Raw genomic sequence first — 13150 nt, 5'->3', positions numbered from 1 at the left:
TCACCTAGAATCGATTACCATCTTAGAGCAGAATTATTGCAAAGAGAAGAGTTGTTTACAAGACTAAAGACCAGACTGGGCCAAGGGTCAAGACCTATACAAAAGGAATCTGATCGACTAAGTTAGGGTTGAATCCCGATATCTAGAGAATTAGAGACCATGGTCGTGCTTAGTATCGATCTTTTGAAAAGACTATTTTGCCATATTTTATGTGCCTTTATTAGTTACTAAATTTGAACGGTTGTATAATCATATTAGTATGGTCTTTTATGGATCTCTATTAGGAGAATTTATATGATGGGTGGCCGTGAAAGCACGTGTAGTCTAAAAAAGTAGGTACGGCCCACTTTTTTTTATGATCCAAACCGTTCATATGTTTGAGCACAACGTAAATAGGTCGTGCCCCAAAAATCATTTCCATAGGATGATTCTAACCCTCTGATCTGAACTGATCTGAATATGTAGTGCCCCAAAAATCATTTATGGAATCTTCTACAGATCGGAGGGTCAGGATCATCCTATGGAAATGATTTTTAGGGCACAACCTATTTACGTTGTGCTCAAACAGATGAACGGTTTGGATCATAAAAAAAAGTGGGCCGTACCTACTTTTTAAGACTTCACGTGTTTTCACGGCCACCATTCATATTTGATCCAACAACAGCTTCTCAAAAAGTGAGCTGCTTTTGGATCAAATATCAAGGATGGGATGATGAGTACGAGTTTGTACGCCCACTCATCATATAATTTCTCCTCCATTAGATACTCCATAGGTGAGGTCTTCTGCATGAATAATTTAGATCAATTATAATCTGACACATGCACAACACAAACTAAGGAAGCATGGTAATACAATGCGAAGTGTATATAATCTTTTGCTGAGTGTTGGCTCACTCTTTACATAGTATTTCTTAGATAACCAGGAGGCTTAGGATTGTTTACGAGAGACAGTGGAACATAGAAGATTAGTGAAGAGATTGAAGATTCTGATAGTTTATTTATTTATTTTGAGTGTTGAGTTGAACTTTTATTCTATTTCGTATGGAACTACGTAAAGGATTTTATTTACTTGTTATGGGCTGACTATTTATTGTTTATGAGGAGGGATTAGAGGAGTGGTTTTATGGATTTCACTTATTAGCTGTGGCTTTTACTTAATTAATTCCTTGCTATGGAAATTGGTGATCGAAATCGAGGACCTTGCGTGTTTGCGGGTAAAGCCATAGTCTTGAGATCGCTGTCTCGCACCCTCACTTCCACGCCTTGGGGGCGCAACATTTAAGATCGAAAAACTGAATATTTTTTGTTTCATCAAATCTTATACTCAGTACAACAAATGGACCATAATTTCTACTTGTGTCTCTTTTGTAGAATGATGTAGATATTTTCAGTCCTGGTTGTTGTGTATTCAATGTTTGCAAGTAACCTGACTAACCAACACTCATTTCTGTTTATGGTGTGTTTTGGACTACAAGTGAAAAAAATGGATATTTGTTTCAGTTTCCTGTGTCATTCAGTGTGTATCTATATGAAGCTGTGAAACTGAATTGGGAATGCAAGAAGCAGAAAATGTGTGGAAACACAATCAGTGTGTGAAGCTTCCATTGAACTTTCCATCGTAACACTTATCTTTGAAGAGGTCTTCAATAGTTTATGAATGTTCAGAATTGTAGTTTGCTGCTTCCACTGGTGCATTGGAGGAGACAAACTGGAATGGATTGCTTATCATGTCAGATGCTACCAATGGGCCCTGCAAAACAATCTCAGACCCCAGCAATGGTATAGATTCCCATCACATAGGCTAATAAATCGGCATAAATTCCATTGAGAAACATGGAAAGAACCATAACCAGATAACTCAGCCAATTCATAAATGGGGAAAGAGAGGTGGTCCACATGTCTGTTTTACGGTATTAAGTTGCAGACCATAGTGATACATGATGCACTCATTTGGTTCCCTCGTAAAACTCCTTCCGATATGATCAAGAGCATTGGTGAAATGTATAAATGAAAATATGAATGAAGACTAGAGAAAGATAATGGATGGTCCATCAAACAATCTTTTTTTTTTTTTGAATGGTGCCATCAAACAATCTTTACTCTCTTGTCAACAAGTCAAGACATTCAATTTTCCTTTTCATATCTTATTTCATCATCACCTGTACATCTTCCAGCAGAAGTAGTAACACAAATAATAATTCTTAATAGTCACTTTCGTTACTTTTTGTTTTATGTCAGTGTCTGTGATGGCTAGCTTTTGGGGCCAGTGTTTCATAAGAAAAATAGTGATGTTGCTAGCAGAGGGTTTCCCTCATTGTCTTCATTCTTTCTGCAGTCTTTTTTGCGAGTGCTGTAACTATTGTTGTTGAAAGAAAAGTCCAGATTCGTTACCATTCAGTTCTCAAATCCTATGCACACGTATGTAAGAATAATCAATGTGTTTTGTTTGTTCAATTTCTATTGCAGGTATCATCGGTGTTGCGAAAAGCATCTCCATGATAAAACAACATGAATACATGGGGTTCCTAAGCTTCTGTGATGAAATATCTGGACAAGAACTTTCAAGATCAGAGACAAGGAAAGAGAGGTGTTTCTCAGTCTTATCAGAAGAGGGGTGTTGGCCAATACCTAATTGACCAAATTCCACACTGCTCTAAGCTATAAAGTTTGCTATTTCATGGGTGTCAGGTCCTTGCTGACCTCCATTGTTTGTTCTCTGTTGGAAACAAGAACTATCAAGATTATAGGCAGGGAAAGAGAGGTGTCTATCTAGTAGAGGGGTGTTGGCCAATACCTAATTGACCAAAACACACATTACTTTAAGAAGTAAAGTTTGTTATGTTCTGGGTTTTTATCTCCTTGCTTAACTCCATTGTTAGTTCTTGGCTGGAAACACTGCTTTAGTAGCACCTACTAAATGCTTGAAATTCATATATGAACAAATGATGTTGTTCTGTAGTGAATGCTAAATCACTGAGAGGAGGATGGAACTGCCACTCACACTTTATGCAAAAACTGAGTCGGTGACTCGGTGTCGAAAATTTGGATCCTGTGAAACAAAACTTTTCTTTTTGAAAAGCTTTATAACAAGAATGAAGAAAAAAGGCAGATTTGTGTGAAACCACCAGTTACTCCAAAGGCTTAAGCTGTTGGAGAAGGCGATATTAAATCTTTTATACTTTAACAATTTCCAATCCCTAAAAAAAGGAAGAGAACTGACATAATTTTCTGAGATTCCATGCAACAAGGTACAGTTTTGAGACAGAAAGGGGCAGCAAGGCCACATTCACTCAACCCCCAAGAGACGGTCCGCTAAAATGTGAAGATTTAAACAAGACAACTACGGAGATCCATTAAAAAGAAAGATTTGACTAAAAATTTTGGCTGAGTTACTACTAAAAATTTGTTGAAACTCCATGGCAGTCCTGAAACTTTGGTAGAATCACCTCTAGAAATAAACCAAAAGAAATCTTAAAAATAAAAAGGTCTCTATGAATTTTAGGACGTTAACCACTAGCCACTGGTTTGCCCTTGTTCCCTCACTGCCAGATGGCAAAGAGATATCCTAATTTTGATGATAAGTAATCGGACACAAAGACGCTTAGCTACACTACTGGAAAGGAAAGAAAATTAAATTAAATTAAATTAAATTAATTTTGATGCCTGTTTTGATGAAATTCTTGATAAAATTGCAATGGCAGCAATCACATTCAAGCATATTAGGCAGTCTGCCAATGGTGAAGCGGATAGTCTAGCGAGTGCCGGGGTGCACAAAGAAAGCCTCAAGCTGTTCGATTTTGTTCCTCCAAAAGTTCTTATTGTATATTTTTTTTGTCGTTTTTTTGGTCGTTCATCTTTCCATGGACCTTCTCGGTCTCTGTTTCTTTAATGAATCTATTTGCCACTCAAAAAAATTAAATTAAATTAAATTTTAAGAAAGGTTAAATTCATCTTCATCTTTCGGATAGTTGTAGAGGGCCTTCTTTGCAATGGCTCTTCTTCACTCTCTTTTTTATTGAGAGTGGATTAGGGGAGAGGGCCATTAGCACAGATTTATCCTTTCATGTAAATTTCTAGCAAATCCTAAATTGGGAGAATTTTCTCTTCTAAAATTTGGATTCCCTACAAATGGGAAATTGTGGCATACTTATAGAAGAGTTTGGGATTTTTAGGATCAATCTAGGAATAGTTGAGGTGGCATCCTATGGCTGGCTCTAGGGCAAGGTGCTTAGACCATTTCCTATACGAAAATTCCAGACCTTATGTCATTCATGTGCCCTTTTAAAAAAATAGCAAGGATCAACCTTATGTGATGCAAGCTAGGGTCTCAAACTAATTAAGGTGATTAGGAGTGGCTAAGATCATTCCATGTTGCATTGGTCCAAGGCTAAGCCAAAGGTACTAAAGAGATTAATGATGCTTTGGATGGGGTTAGAATAAGGCTATTAAGGAAAGCACATGTGAAATAATCTTTGGGTTCATCAGAACCTTTGGCGGGTGCATTTTTGCACTTAGCTGAGATTTTAGAGAAGGCGCAAATAAGTTGGACTAGGTTATAGGAAAATTCAGATACATGGCATGCTCTTGTCAATCTTTGAAGATCCAATGGTTCTGGGACTAAAGTCCAGCTTTCACTACGCTTGCCTTTTAGAGATATAAATGATGAATGTGCCCTTTCATCCTTTGTTAAGACGTCCTCTAGTATGGCTCAAATGATGACATTGTACATAGCATTGTATCAGAGAATCTGTTATTTAGTGTTATACCAACATCTCAAGAACAAGCAATGAAGATGTCATTGGGGAGCCCTTATGTCAGTATCTAATCCATAAATATGTCTGATCAGATTTTGAAATTGTTGCAATTGGATGAAAAAAAAGAGACATGTTAAGAGGGAAAAACATATTGTAGCATAGTCTGGTAACAAAGTATTGATCTGTTTCCTAATCCGTTGCTTCAGTAGTCACTTATTTTGCATACTTCATGATGGTAACTAGGAGTCTCACAACAAGTTTTCAATAAAAAGAAGAGAAAATATACATAGATTAAAAAAAGGAACCGTACAGATATTTTCCTGACAAGTGCTTTCAGATTACTACTACTTTTTTAAAGTGACAGAGCCAACATAGATGACCATTTGCACAACAATAAAGGGAGTTCCTTCTCCTCCCAACCAACAAAATCCAAAATAATCATGAAGATGACACAAGCTCAATAGAGGGCCTAATGACTGAAAAGCAGAAAGGCTATTAGCATGGTTGTTAATGGCACTGATATGTTATCATCTAGTACCTCTGTAATTGGAAGGGATTCTACAAATGTTGCCACTAAGGAAATTATGGCCACTTTTACCGCTGTCTGTCCCCAATCAAACTGGAGATATCCAAGGGCTGAAAAGTAGCAGAGCATCCTATAACACATTAAACCATTTTCATCTCAGTTGAAGTTTGACCACCCAGATGAGAAAACATAAGCCAACAGTTAAGCAAAATTCAACAAATTTGCAAAAACAGCGAAATCCATAGAGAACCCAACTTCTTTAATTTCATTTCCTTCCAGACGCTGTGATTAGAAATTCTAAACCTACCCAATGGAGATAGAGAAACCGAATAAAAACATGGAGACGCTTCCAACCCAGCTCTTCTGGCTATTATAAGGAAGCTTTACAGTCCCAAATCTTCTCCCCATTATATCAGCAAAACCTGTCAAAAAATTAAAAGAAAATTACAAGTCAGCAGAGCCTCATTAGAAGGGCCTGGGAGAGATATTGGAATCCAGATCATGTGTCAGCAGAGGAGGATTACCGTCCCCGCCGCTCATCATAGACAATGAGACCACCCCAACAGGAGACTCACGCCAGAAGATTAAAGCACTGATCATCAGTATCAGAACGTAGTACAGAGGACCCCGAAGCAATTCCCTGATAAAGGAAATACCTCAGGCCTTTTTTTCATATCATGAGAAGAAATAAAAGAAAGACACACAGATATAAGTGATTGGAGGATGGAAAGTGAAGAAATTACCCTGGATTTCCCTCTCGAGTGACGGATTTCACCATACCTTCATCTTTGGCCAGTGAGAGACCATAAATGAGAAGCCTAATGCAATTGAAGAGAGGAACCAAGGCAGCAAAGTAGCGAGCCTCCGGTGAGGTACTGCAAAAATTGGTGAGAGACGGACGAAGAGAAAGGAAACAAGAGAGAGAGAGAGAGAGAGAGAGAGAGAGAGAGAGAGAGATGAAAAGAATGAAAACAAATTGCAAATGTTAGAAAATGGGTTGATTTGATCTGATAGTTAGAACATATATAGATACCCTGATCTGAGAAATTTATGACAATTTAAATTTTATAGGTACCTAAAGAAGAGAACTAAGAAAAGGATGGATCTATGAATAGCTCGTCAATGTGAGCCAGTCCTTCCGTGTGAGAACACAAGTTCAAATGAAATTCTGCTGCTTTTCTCTATTCCTTCTTGCTGAACGTAAATAACAGGCCAATAACTCAAAGACTCCTAAACAATATGGACTCCTAACAATCCCAGACTCAAATCAATCACAATGAAAACAGAAAATATACTTAGCAATTCCTACATGATAGAGCACACGACACACCACATGCTTATCCAACTTAATCAAATCTGCCACGTGGCAAACAAAGCAAAAAAAACTCAACATTCTCTTCCCCTTGAAACATGTCTTGTCCTCAAGGCTGAAAAATTGGATACCGCTGCTGAAACTGTGCAAAGTTCTCCCATGTCGCTGCTTCGAATGGTAAGTTAGTCCAGCGAACCAGTACTTTTGTCTCAACTCTATTATTTTTCTTAACCATCCTTCATTCCAAGATCTCTTGAGGTTCTACTAGTACAATTCCTTCATTAGAAATAGGAGGTAGGGAAGGCTCCAGAGTCAACAATTCTCCAACCATTTTCTTCAAGCATGAAACATGAATGACAGGATACATCTTAGCTTCTTGTGGCAAGTCAAGCTTATAAGCAACAGGGTCAATCATCTGAAGTACTTGAAAAGATCCATAATACTTTGGGCTTTGCTTCAAATTGGTTCTAACTGCCGTGTGGCCGTATGGCCGAAGCCATAAGAACACCCATTCACCCACTTCAGATGTCTTCTCACTATGCCTTTTGTTAGCTTGTACTTGCATATGATCTTGGGTAGCTCTGAGGTTTTCTTTAAGTAAAGACAAAATTTTATCTCGATCTCTTCACTCCCTATCCAATTGCTCGACATTAGTGGTTCCCGGTAGATATGCTTGAACTGCAGGAGGAGCTCTTTCATATAATGCCTCAAAGGGGTCATCTTAATGGAGGAATGATAGTTGGTATCATACCACCATTCAGCCCAAGACAACCATTTAGACCAATGTTTGGGCTGATGGACACTAAAACAAAGTAGATAGGCCTCCAAACATTTATTTAGCACCTCTGTTTGGCCATCCATTTGATTTTTCCAGAATTGGCTCACAAACACTGGGTCACCTAAAACTATCAATTCTCCCTTCCCATGCAATTTAGCAACATAATCAATAGAAACTTGGGCCACAGATGTTGCTGTATAGGGGTAAGTAAAGTGAAATGAGCATACTTCGTCATTCTATCTACTGTCGCCATGATTGTTGTATATCCTAGTGATGTTGGCATCCCATCAATAAAATCCAGGAAACATCAGCCCACACTTGATTTTGTATGGCCAGTGGTTGCAATAAACCTGCTGGTGCAACTGTCTCAGCCTTATTTCTCTAGCACACCTCACACTCCGCCACCCATTATCGAATCTCTTTTTTCATCCCTTTCCAATAGGAGATTCTAGTGATGTGTTTTAGTGTGTGAAAATAACCAGAATGTACGGCTTCAGGTGCTCCTTGATATTCTCTAAACAACCTTCTTTTCCAATCTGAGTTAGAAGTGAGCACCAACTGGTTTTTATAAAGGAGCTGCCCGTTGGACCATGTATATGGTGTTGCATTCTGGTTGAGCCTAAAGGTTACGAATCAATTGTCTCTTCATTTGATCCTACTATTTTTTCAAGTTTCCTAAAATTTCAATCACAAGTCGAGAAATCATATGCAATCTGACTTCCTCACTCCTAGATAGAGCATCTGCTGGTATATTTTCCCAACCCCTTTTATACACAAGATCAAAGTCATCCCATAAACTTTGATATCCAACGTTGTTGCTCGGTTGTGGTGGGCTTTTGGTCCTTAAAAGAATTACAAACTCGGGTGGTCCATTCTAATTGTGAATCTTTTCCCCATCAAGTAAGACCTCTACTTTTGGATTGCACTCAATACTGCAATCATTTCTTTCTCATATGTGGATTTATCCAAATTTCTACCTGACAATACATTGCTCATAAATGCAATTGGCTTGCTTTCTTGCAGCAAGACAGCTTATATGCCTCTTCCAATGCCTTGCTCATAAATGCAATTGGCTTGTTTTCTTGTAGCAAGACAGCTTACATGCCTCTTCCAGAGGCATCGCATTCTATCAGAAAACAGATTAGAAAAGTCTGGCATGGGAGCAGTTGTCATGGCCGTCTTCAATTATGTAAAAGCTTCTTCAGCAGCAGCTTCCCATTTGAATCCATCTGTTTTGAGCAGTTGAGATAATGGAGCACTAATCTTTCCATAATCCTTGATGAACTTACATTAATACCCTGTAAGACCCAAAGAACCCCTCAAGTGATCAAGCCTTTTACAGTGGTGGGTTTGGGCCAGTCAAGCATACATTGTATTTTAGAAAGGTCTGCTGCCAGCCCCCATCCAAAGAAACAATATGGCCGAGATATTCAACACTAGGTTGCTCAAATGAACATTTGGATTTCTTAGCATGTAACTTGTGACTTCTCATGATTTCAAAAATGGAACGAAGAATGTGCTTTTCCCAACTTCTACTATAAATTAAAATGTCTTGAAAGAACACTAGCACATACTTCCTCAATGGTGGTCTAAAAACATCATTCATTAAGCCTTGGAATATGGACGGGGCATTTGTCAATCCAAATGGCATTACCATAAACTCGTAATGCCCGTCATGGGTTCTAAAAGCTGTTTTTAGAAAATCCAGCTCATGAACTCGAATTTGATAATATCTTGATCTCAAGTTTAGCGTAGTGAATACAGTTGCCCCATATAATTCATCCACACATAAGCTCCAGGTTCCATCCTTTTTTTTGAACCAATAAAACTGGAGATGAGTAAGGCCTGATGCTAGGACGTATTATACCCTCACCCAACATAGTTTGACTATTTTCTCCATCTCATTTTTTGTACGTGAACATATTTATAAGGTTGTACCTTGATTGGAGCGCAATCCGGCTTAAGGATCTTGTGGTCGTGTCTACACTGGTGGTAACCCTCGTGGCTCGTCAAAAAACATCAGACAACTTTTGCAAGAGCCGGTCAATGTCGGGGTGTACACAACGATCAACACCTACGACGGCCTTCAGTTGTGCGATCACACCTCCAGAGTGACCTTGAATCAAATGTTCTACTCGTGTTGTCTTAACCACCTTGGGTGCCCGTGGTTTAATACCTACAAGCTCGTAAGTTTGCCCCTCTTGTTGAAAGCCCATCGTCAAGCTCTTGAAGTTCCACATATGCCAAGGACAATATCAGAGCTCTGGAACGTCAAAACATTGAGATCGAGCTTAACCAAATAACCACTTGTCTGCAAATGCACTCCCTTGCACAGCCCGCCACTAGTGATCCTTTCGCCATTAGCCACGGTCACCCCAACTCTCGAGTCGTAGTTGATCTTGCACCACACATGTGCAACAATCCTATTGTGAATGAAATTTAGGGTGCTACCACTGTCAACAAACACCACGAGTGAGTGTTTTTGGATTTTGCCTTTAAGTATCATCATTCTGGGCAGTGGAGAAGCCGTCATGGCATGAAATGAAATCTCTGGTGAGCCTTCTTACTCATCATTGCCTGATCCATCATCTTCTCCTTCATTGATTTGGTTCGATTAAATGGAATTGTGGTGGTGCCTTATGATGGTGTCCCGGAACAAACTGTTCATCACGATTGTAACAAAGGCCCTTAGAGAGACGTTCTTTCATCTCAGTAATGGTTAACCTCTTAAGAACCTTTTGATCAGCAGCCAAGTTGCCCATGTTAGGCAAGCAGCCGAGTTGCCCATGTGACTTGGGTGTCACTGCATTCAACTCCTTATTACTCCTTTGTAACTTCTTTTCATCATCCTCGTTAAGATTGTGGCTTGATTTAGGGTCTTTGGCTGACAGACCTGGACTTTTCCTCCAAGGTCTTCCTTTAGCGCGCAACCCCCCCCCCCCCCCCAACCCACCCAAAACGTGCCCACTGGGACCTTTTCTGTCCAGCCCTCAACCATGTTTGCTAATCTTTCAAATTGCTTCTGGTAATCTCAAACTGTCCCCAATTGTTGCAGCTCAGAATCGAAGTCTTCAAATTCAGTTGGGTCAAACCAAACACAGAAAGTCATTTTTAGATCTTCCACTCCATATTCTTGTCTGTTTTCTCGTACCATTGAAACCACTGTAAGGCTTCTCCTTCTATGTGAGATGATGAGAGGCACTTTCACATCTTCAGTTGTTTGGTGAAAACGGAAAAATTGCTCCACACGATAAGCCCACTCCGTAGGATCTTCAAAAGCGTTGAAACGAGGGAATTCCATCCTAGTGAACCTCGTTTGGATTGTTCTCCACTCCCTATGTTGGAAGAGATCCCCTTACTACCAGAAGTCACATCCTATGCAGATTTCTGGATTTGACTTTCCATAAACTTGAAAAACATCACTGGCGGACTGTTAACAGTCTCTTCCAACGTCTCCACTCTCTCTTCCATGACTGATTTCTTCTTAGGATTAGATCAATTTGTCATGCCAAGATCAAACCGACTCTGATGCCAGAATACCCACAGAAGAGAACTAAGAAAAGGATGGATCTGTGAATAGCTCGTCCAGGTGAGCCAGTCCTTCTCATGTGAAAAAATAAATGAAATTCTTCTTCTTTTCTCTATTCCTTCTTGCTGACTTAAATAACAGTCCAATAAGTCAATGGCTCCTAAACAATATGAACTCCTAACAATCCTGGACTAAATCAAACACACTGAAAACAGAAAATATACTTAGCAATTCCTACCTGATAGACCACCTGACACACCACATGCTTATCCAATTTAAACTAATCCGCCATGTGGCAAACAAAGCAAAAGGGACTCTGTTAAAACATAAAAGATTAAATAACACCATCTCCAAAGGCTTAAGCTTTTGGAGTAATGGGTTGTTTCACAAGGTATCAGAGCAATTACCTGCGTTCAAAACTCCTTGATATTAAAAATTCACATTGTTAACTTACCAACTTCTCCAAAAGCTTAAGCTGTTGGAGATAGGCGTTATTTATCTTTTATACTTGAACACTCCCCCGCACGTGTGGCCCACATGGCAAATACGTGGCACATGTGGTCCCACTTTGGGCCGACCATCACATGTGGATTTTTTGCTATCCTGGAGGTTTGAACTCGAGACCTTTGGCTCTAATACTATGTTAACTTACCAACTTCTCCAAAAGCTTAAGCTGTTGGAGAAAAGCGTTATTTATCTTTTATACTTAAACACATGCAATGGCCAACACAAAAGAAGGGCCACAAGTGAGGGGGAGTCTTAAAGCACAAAAGATTAAATAACTTCATCTCTAAAGGCTTAAGCGTTTGGGGTAATTGGTTGTTTCACAGACTAAACAGAATAATTCTTATGTATGTTTTGATTTACTAGAAGTGTTCCATTTCCAAAAAAAAAAAAGTTGGAAAAATGGGTACCTGAAAATTGGCCAAGCAGACATGAAAAGCAGCCCAGATAACACATGGACTAATTTTCTGCTCAAGTTCTGATCTAACACAGTGAAATGAATGTATCAAAGAGAAGAGTAGAATTGAATTGGCAAGAAGGGAAAACAAAGGAAATAAACCGAACCTGTTGGATTAGTTTTCTCTCAGTGAGAAGATCAAAACCAAGCACAAGAGAATAGGCACCAACCGTGACTAAGGCTGTGGCACCTGTATCCTGTAATAATGGGAAATCTCGTGGGTAAAAAAGTGCAGAGGAGAGGTGAGTTTTGGAGGAGGAAGAGGTGAGGTATGGCTTGAGAATGAAAACTTGGGAGGAATTAAGCTTTGGTGGGTATGTGGGTTTTGATGTAAAGAAGAGGGAGGAAGGAGAGGAGGAGAAAAGCACTAACAAAGAAGACCCCATTGAGCTCATGATTGAAGCTCGAGCAAGTAGTTGAGACTTGAGAGTGTGTTCTGATTTATTTTCCTTTTCAGGGTACTAGTCTGAAATAGTGAAGTGTGTTTTTAATTTGTCTTTGTTCTTGTAATTGAAATTGGCACCCAACTTTAATTACTTGAAAAAATATCTGAGAAGATAGGTGGATGTCACATCAAAAAGGAGAGGTGTTTTATTGCGAAAAGAGGAACCTGCTAGGTGTGTGGTCTGCGTATTTGCCACAAGCGTAATGACATTCGGCCCCTTTTGAAAATTGGAAAATTTGTTAGAAAAATGCAAAGTTTTTGTTAAATTGTCAAGTAAGGGTACGTTCTCTTTTTTTGTGAAATAGGGGCGGTCAGTGCTTCTAGAAATTCCAAAGGACAAGAATATCCTCCCTTCTTTTTTTCCCTTCACCTTTTTAGCTCACTTCCATGTGCATTTTCACTTACCCTATCACCTTTTCACCCTCTTCTTCCCCAAACGTGAGATTTCTTCGTGTGCGCCAGTAGGTCCTCTCTTGATTAGGTTAAAGATGTTGTTTTCATGTTATATGATTTTTTGCTTTATTCTCATCCTCTCTTGCTTAAGTTTTAGATGATTCTTTTGGCCTCTCTCTCTTTCTCTCTCTCAATGGTTCAATGGTTGAATGGTTCAATAGTTGTAAAGTTTTTAAATGGTTCAATGTTTGTAAATCCAATATTAAACCCATTATTAATCTCATTATCAATCCCATTTGATTGCTCTATGTACACAATCAATTTATACAATTGGAACCATTATGTAGACCTTGGAACCACAATTTAGTGGTTCCAAGAGTGTAAGTAGTGGTTCCAAGAGTGTAAATAGACTTTCATGCACTTTATAAGTGATCATGAGTGTATTGATAGTG

At 39.1% G+C, this 13150-nt stretch overlaps 1 protein-coding gene across 1 annotated transcript; it reads right to left on the bottom strand.

The window, feature by feature from the left end:
* Window positions 1–5000: 5000 nt before the first annotated feature.
* On the bottom strand, window positions 5001–12363 carry VTE5 (phytol kinase 1 VTE5). The gene is made up of 6 exons (XM_077364143.1): window positions 11968–12363; window positions 11814–11881; window positions 6024–6155; window positions 5805–5920; window positions 5588–5702; window positions 5001–5410 (listed from the first exon to the last, which is right to left on the bottom strand). Exons 1-6 carry the CDS (start codon window positions 12253–12255, stop codon window positions 5224–5226), a joined length of 906 nt encoding a protein of 301 aa, XP_077220258.1. The 5' UTR covers window positions 12256–12363; the 3' UTR covers window positions 5001–5223.
* Window positions 12364–13150: the final 787 nt, after the last annotated feature.

This window comes from Tasmannia lanceolata, unplaced genomic scaffold (genome assembly GCF_043159265.1).
Source record: "Tasmannia lanceolata isolate RefF3 unplaced genomic scaffold, GAP_Taslan_0.1 ptg000020l, whole genome shotgun sequence".
In the NCBI taxonomy this organism is placed as follows: Eukaryota; Viridiplantae; Streptophyta; class Magnoliopsida; order Canellales; family Winteraceae; genus Tasmannia; species Tasmannia lanceolata.
Note: the sequence above shows the minus strand (reverse complement) of the source record. Positions and strands in the feature narration are given on the sequence as shown.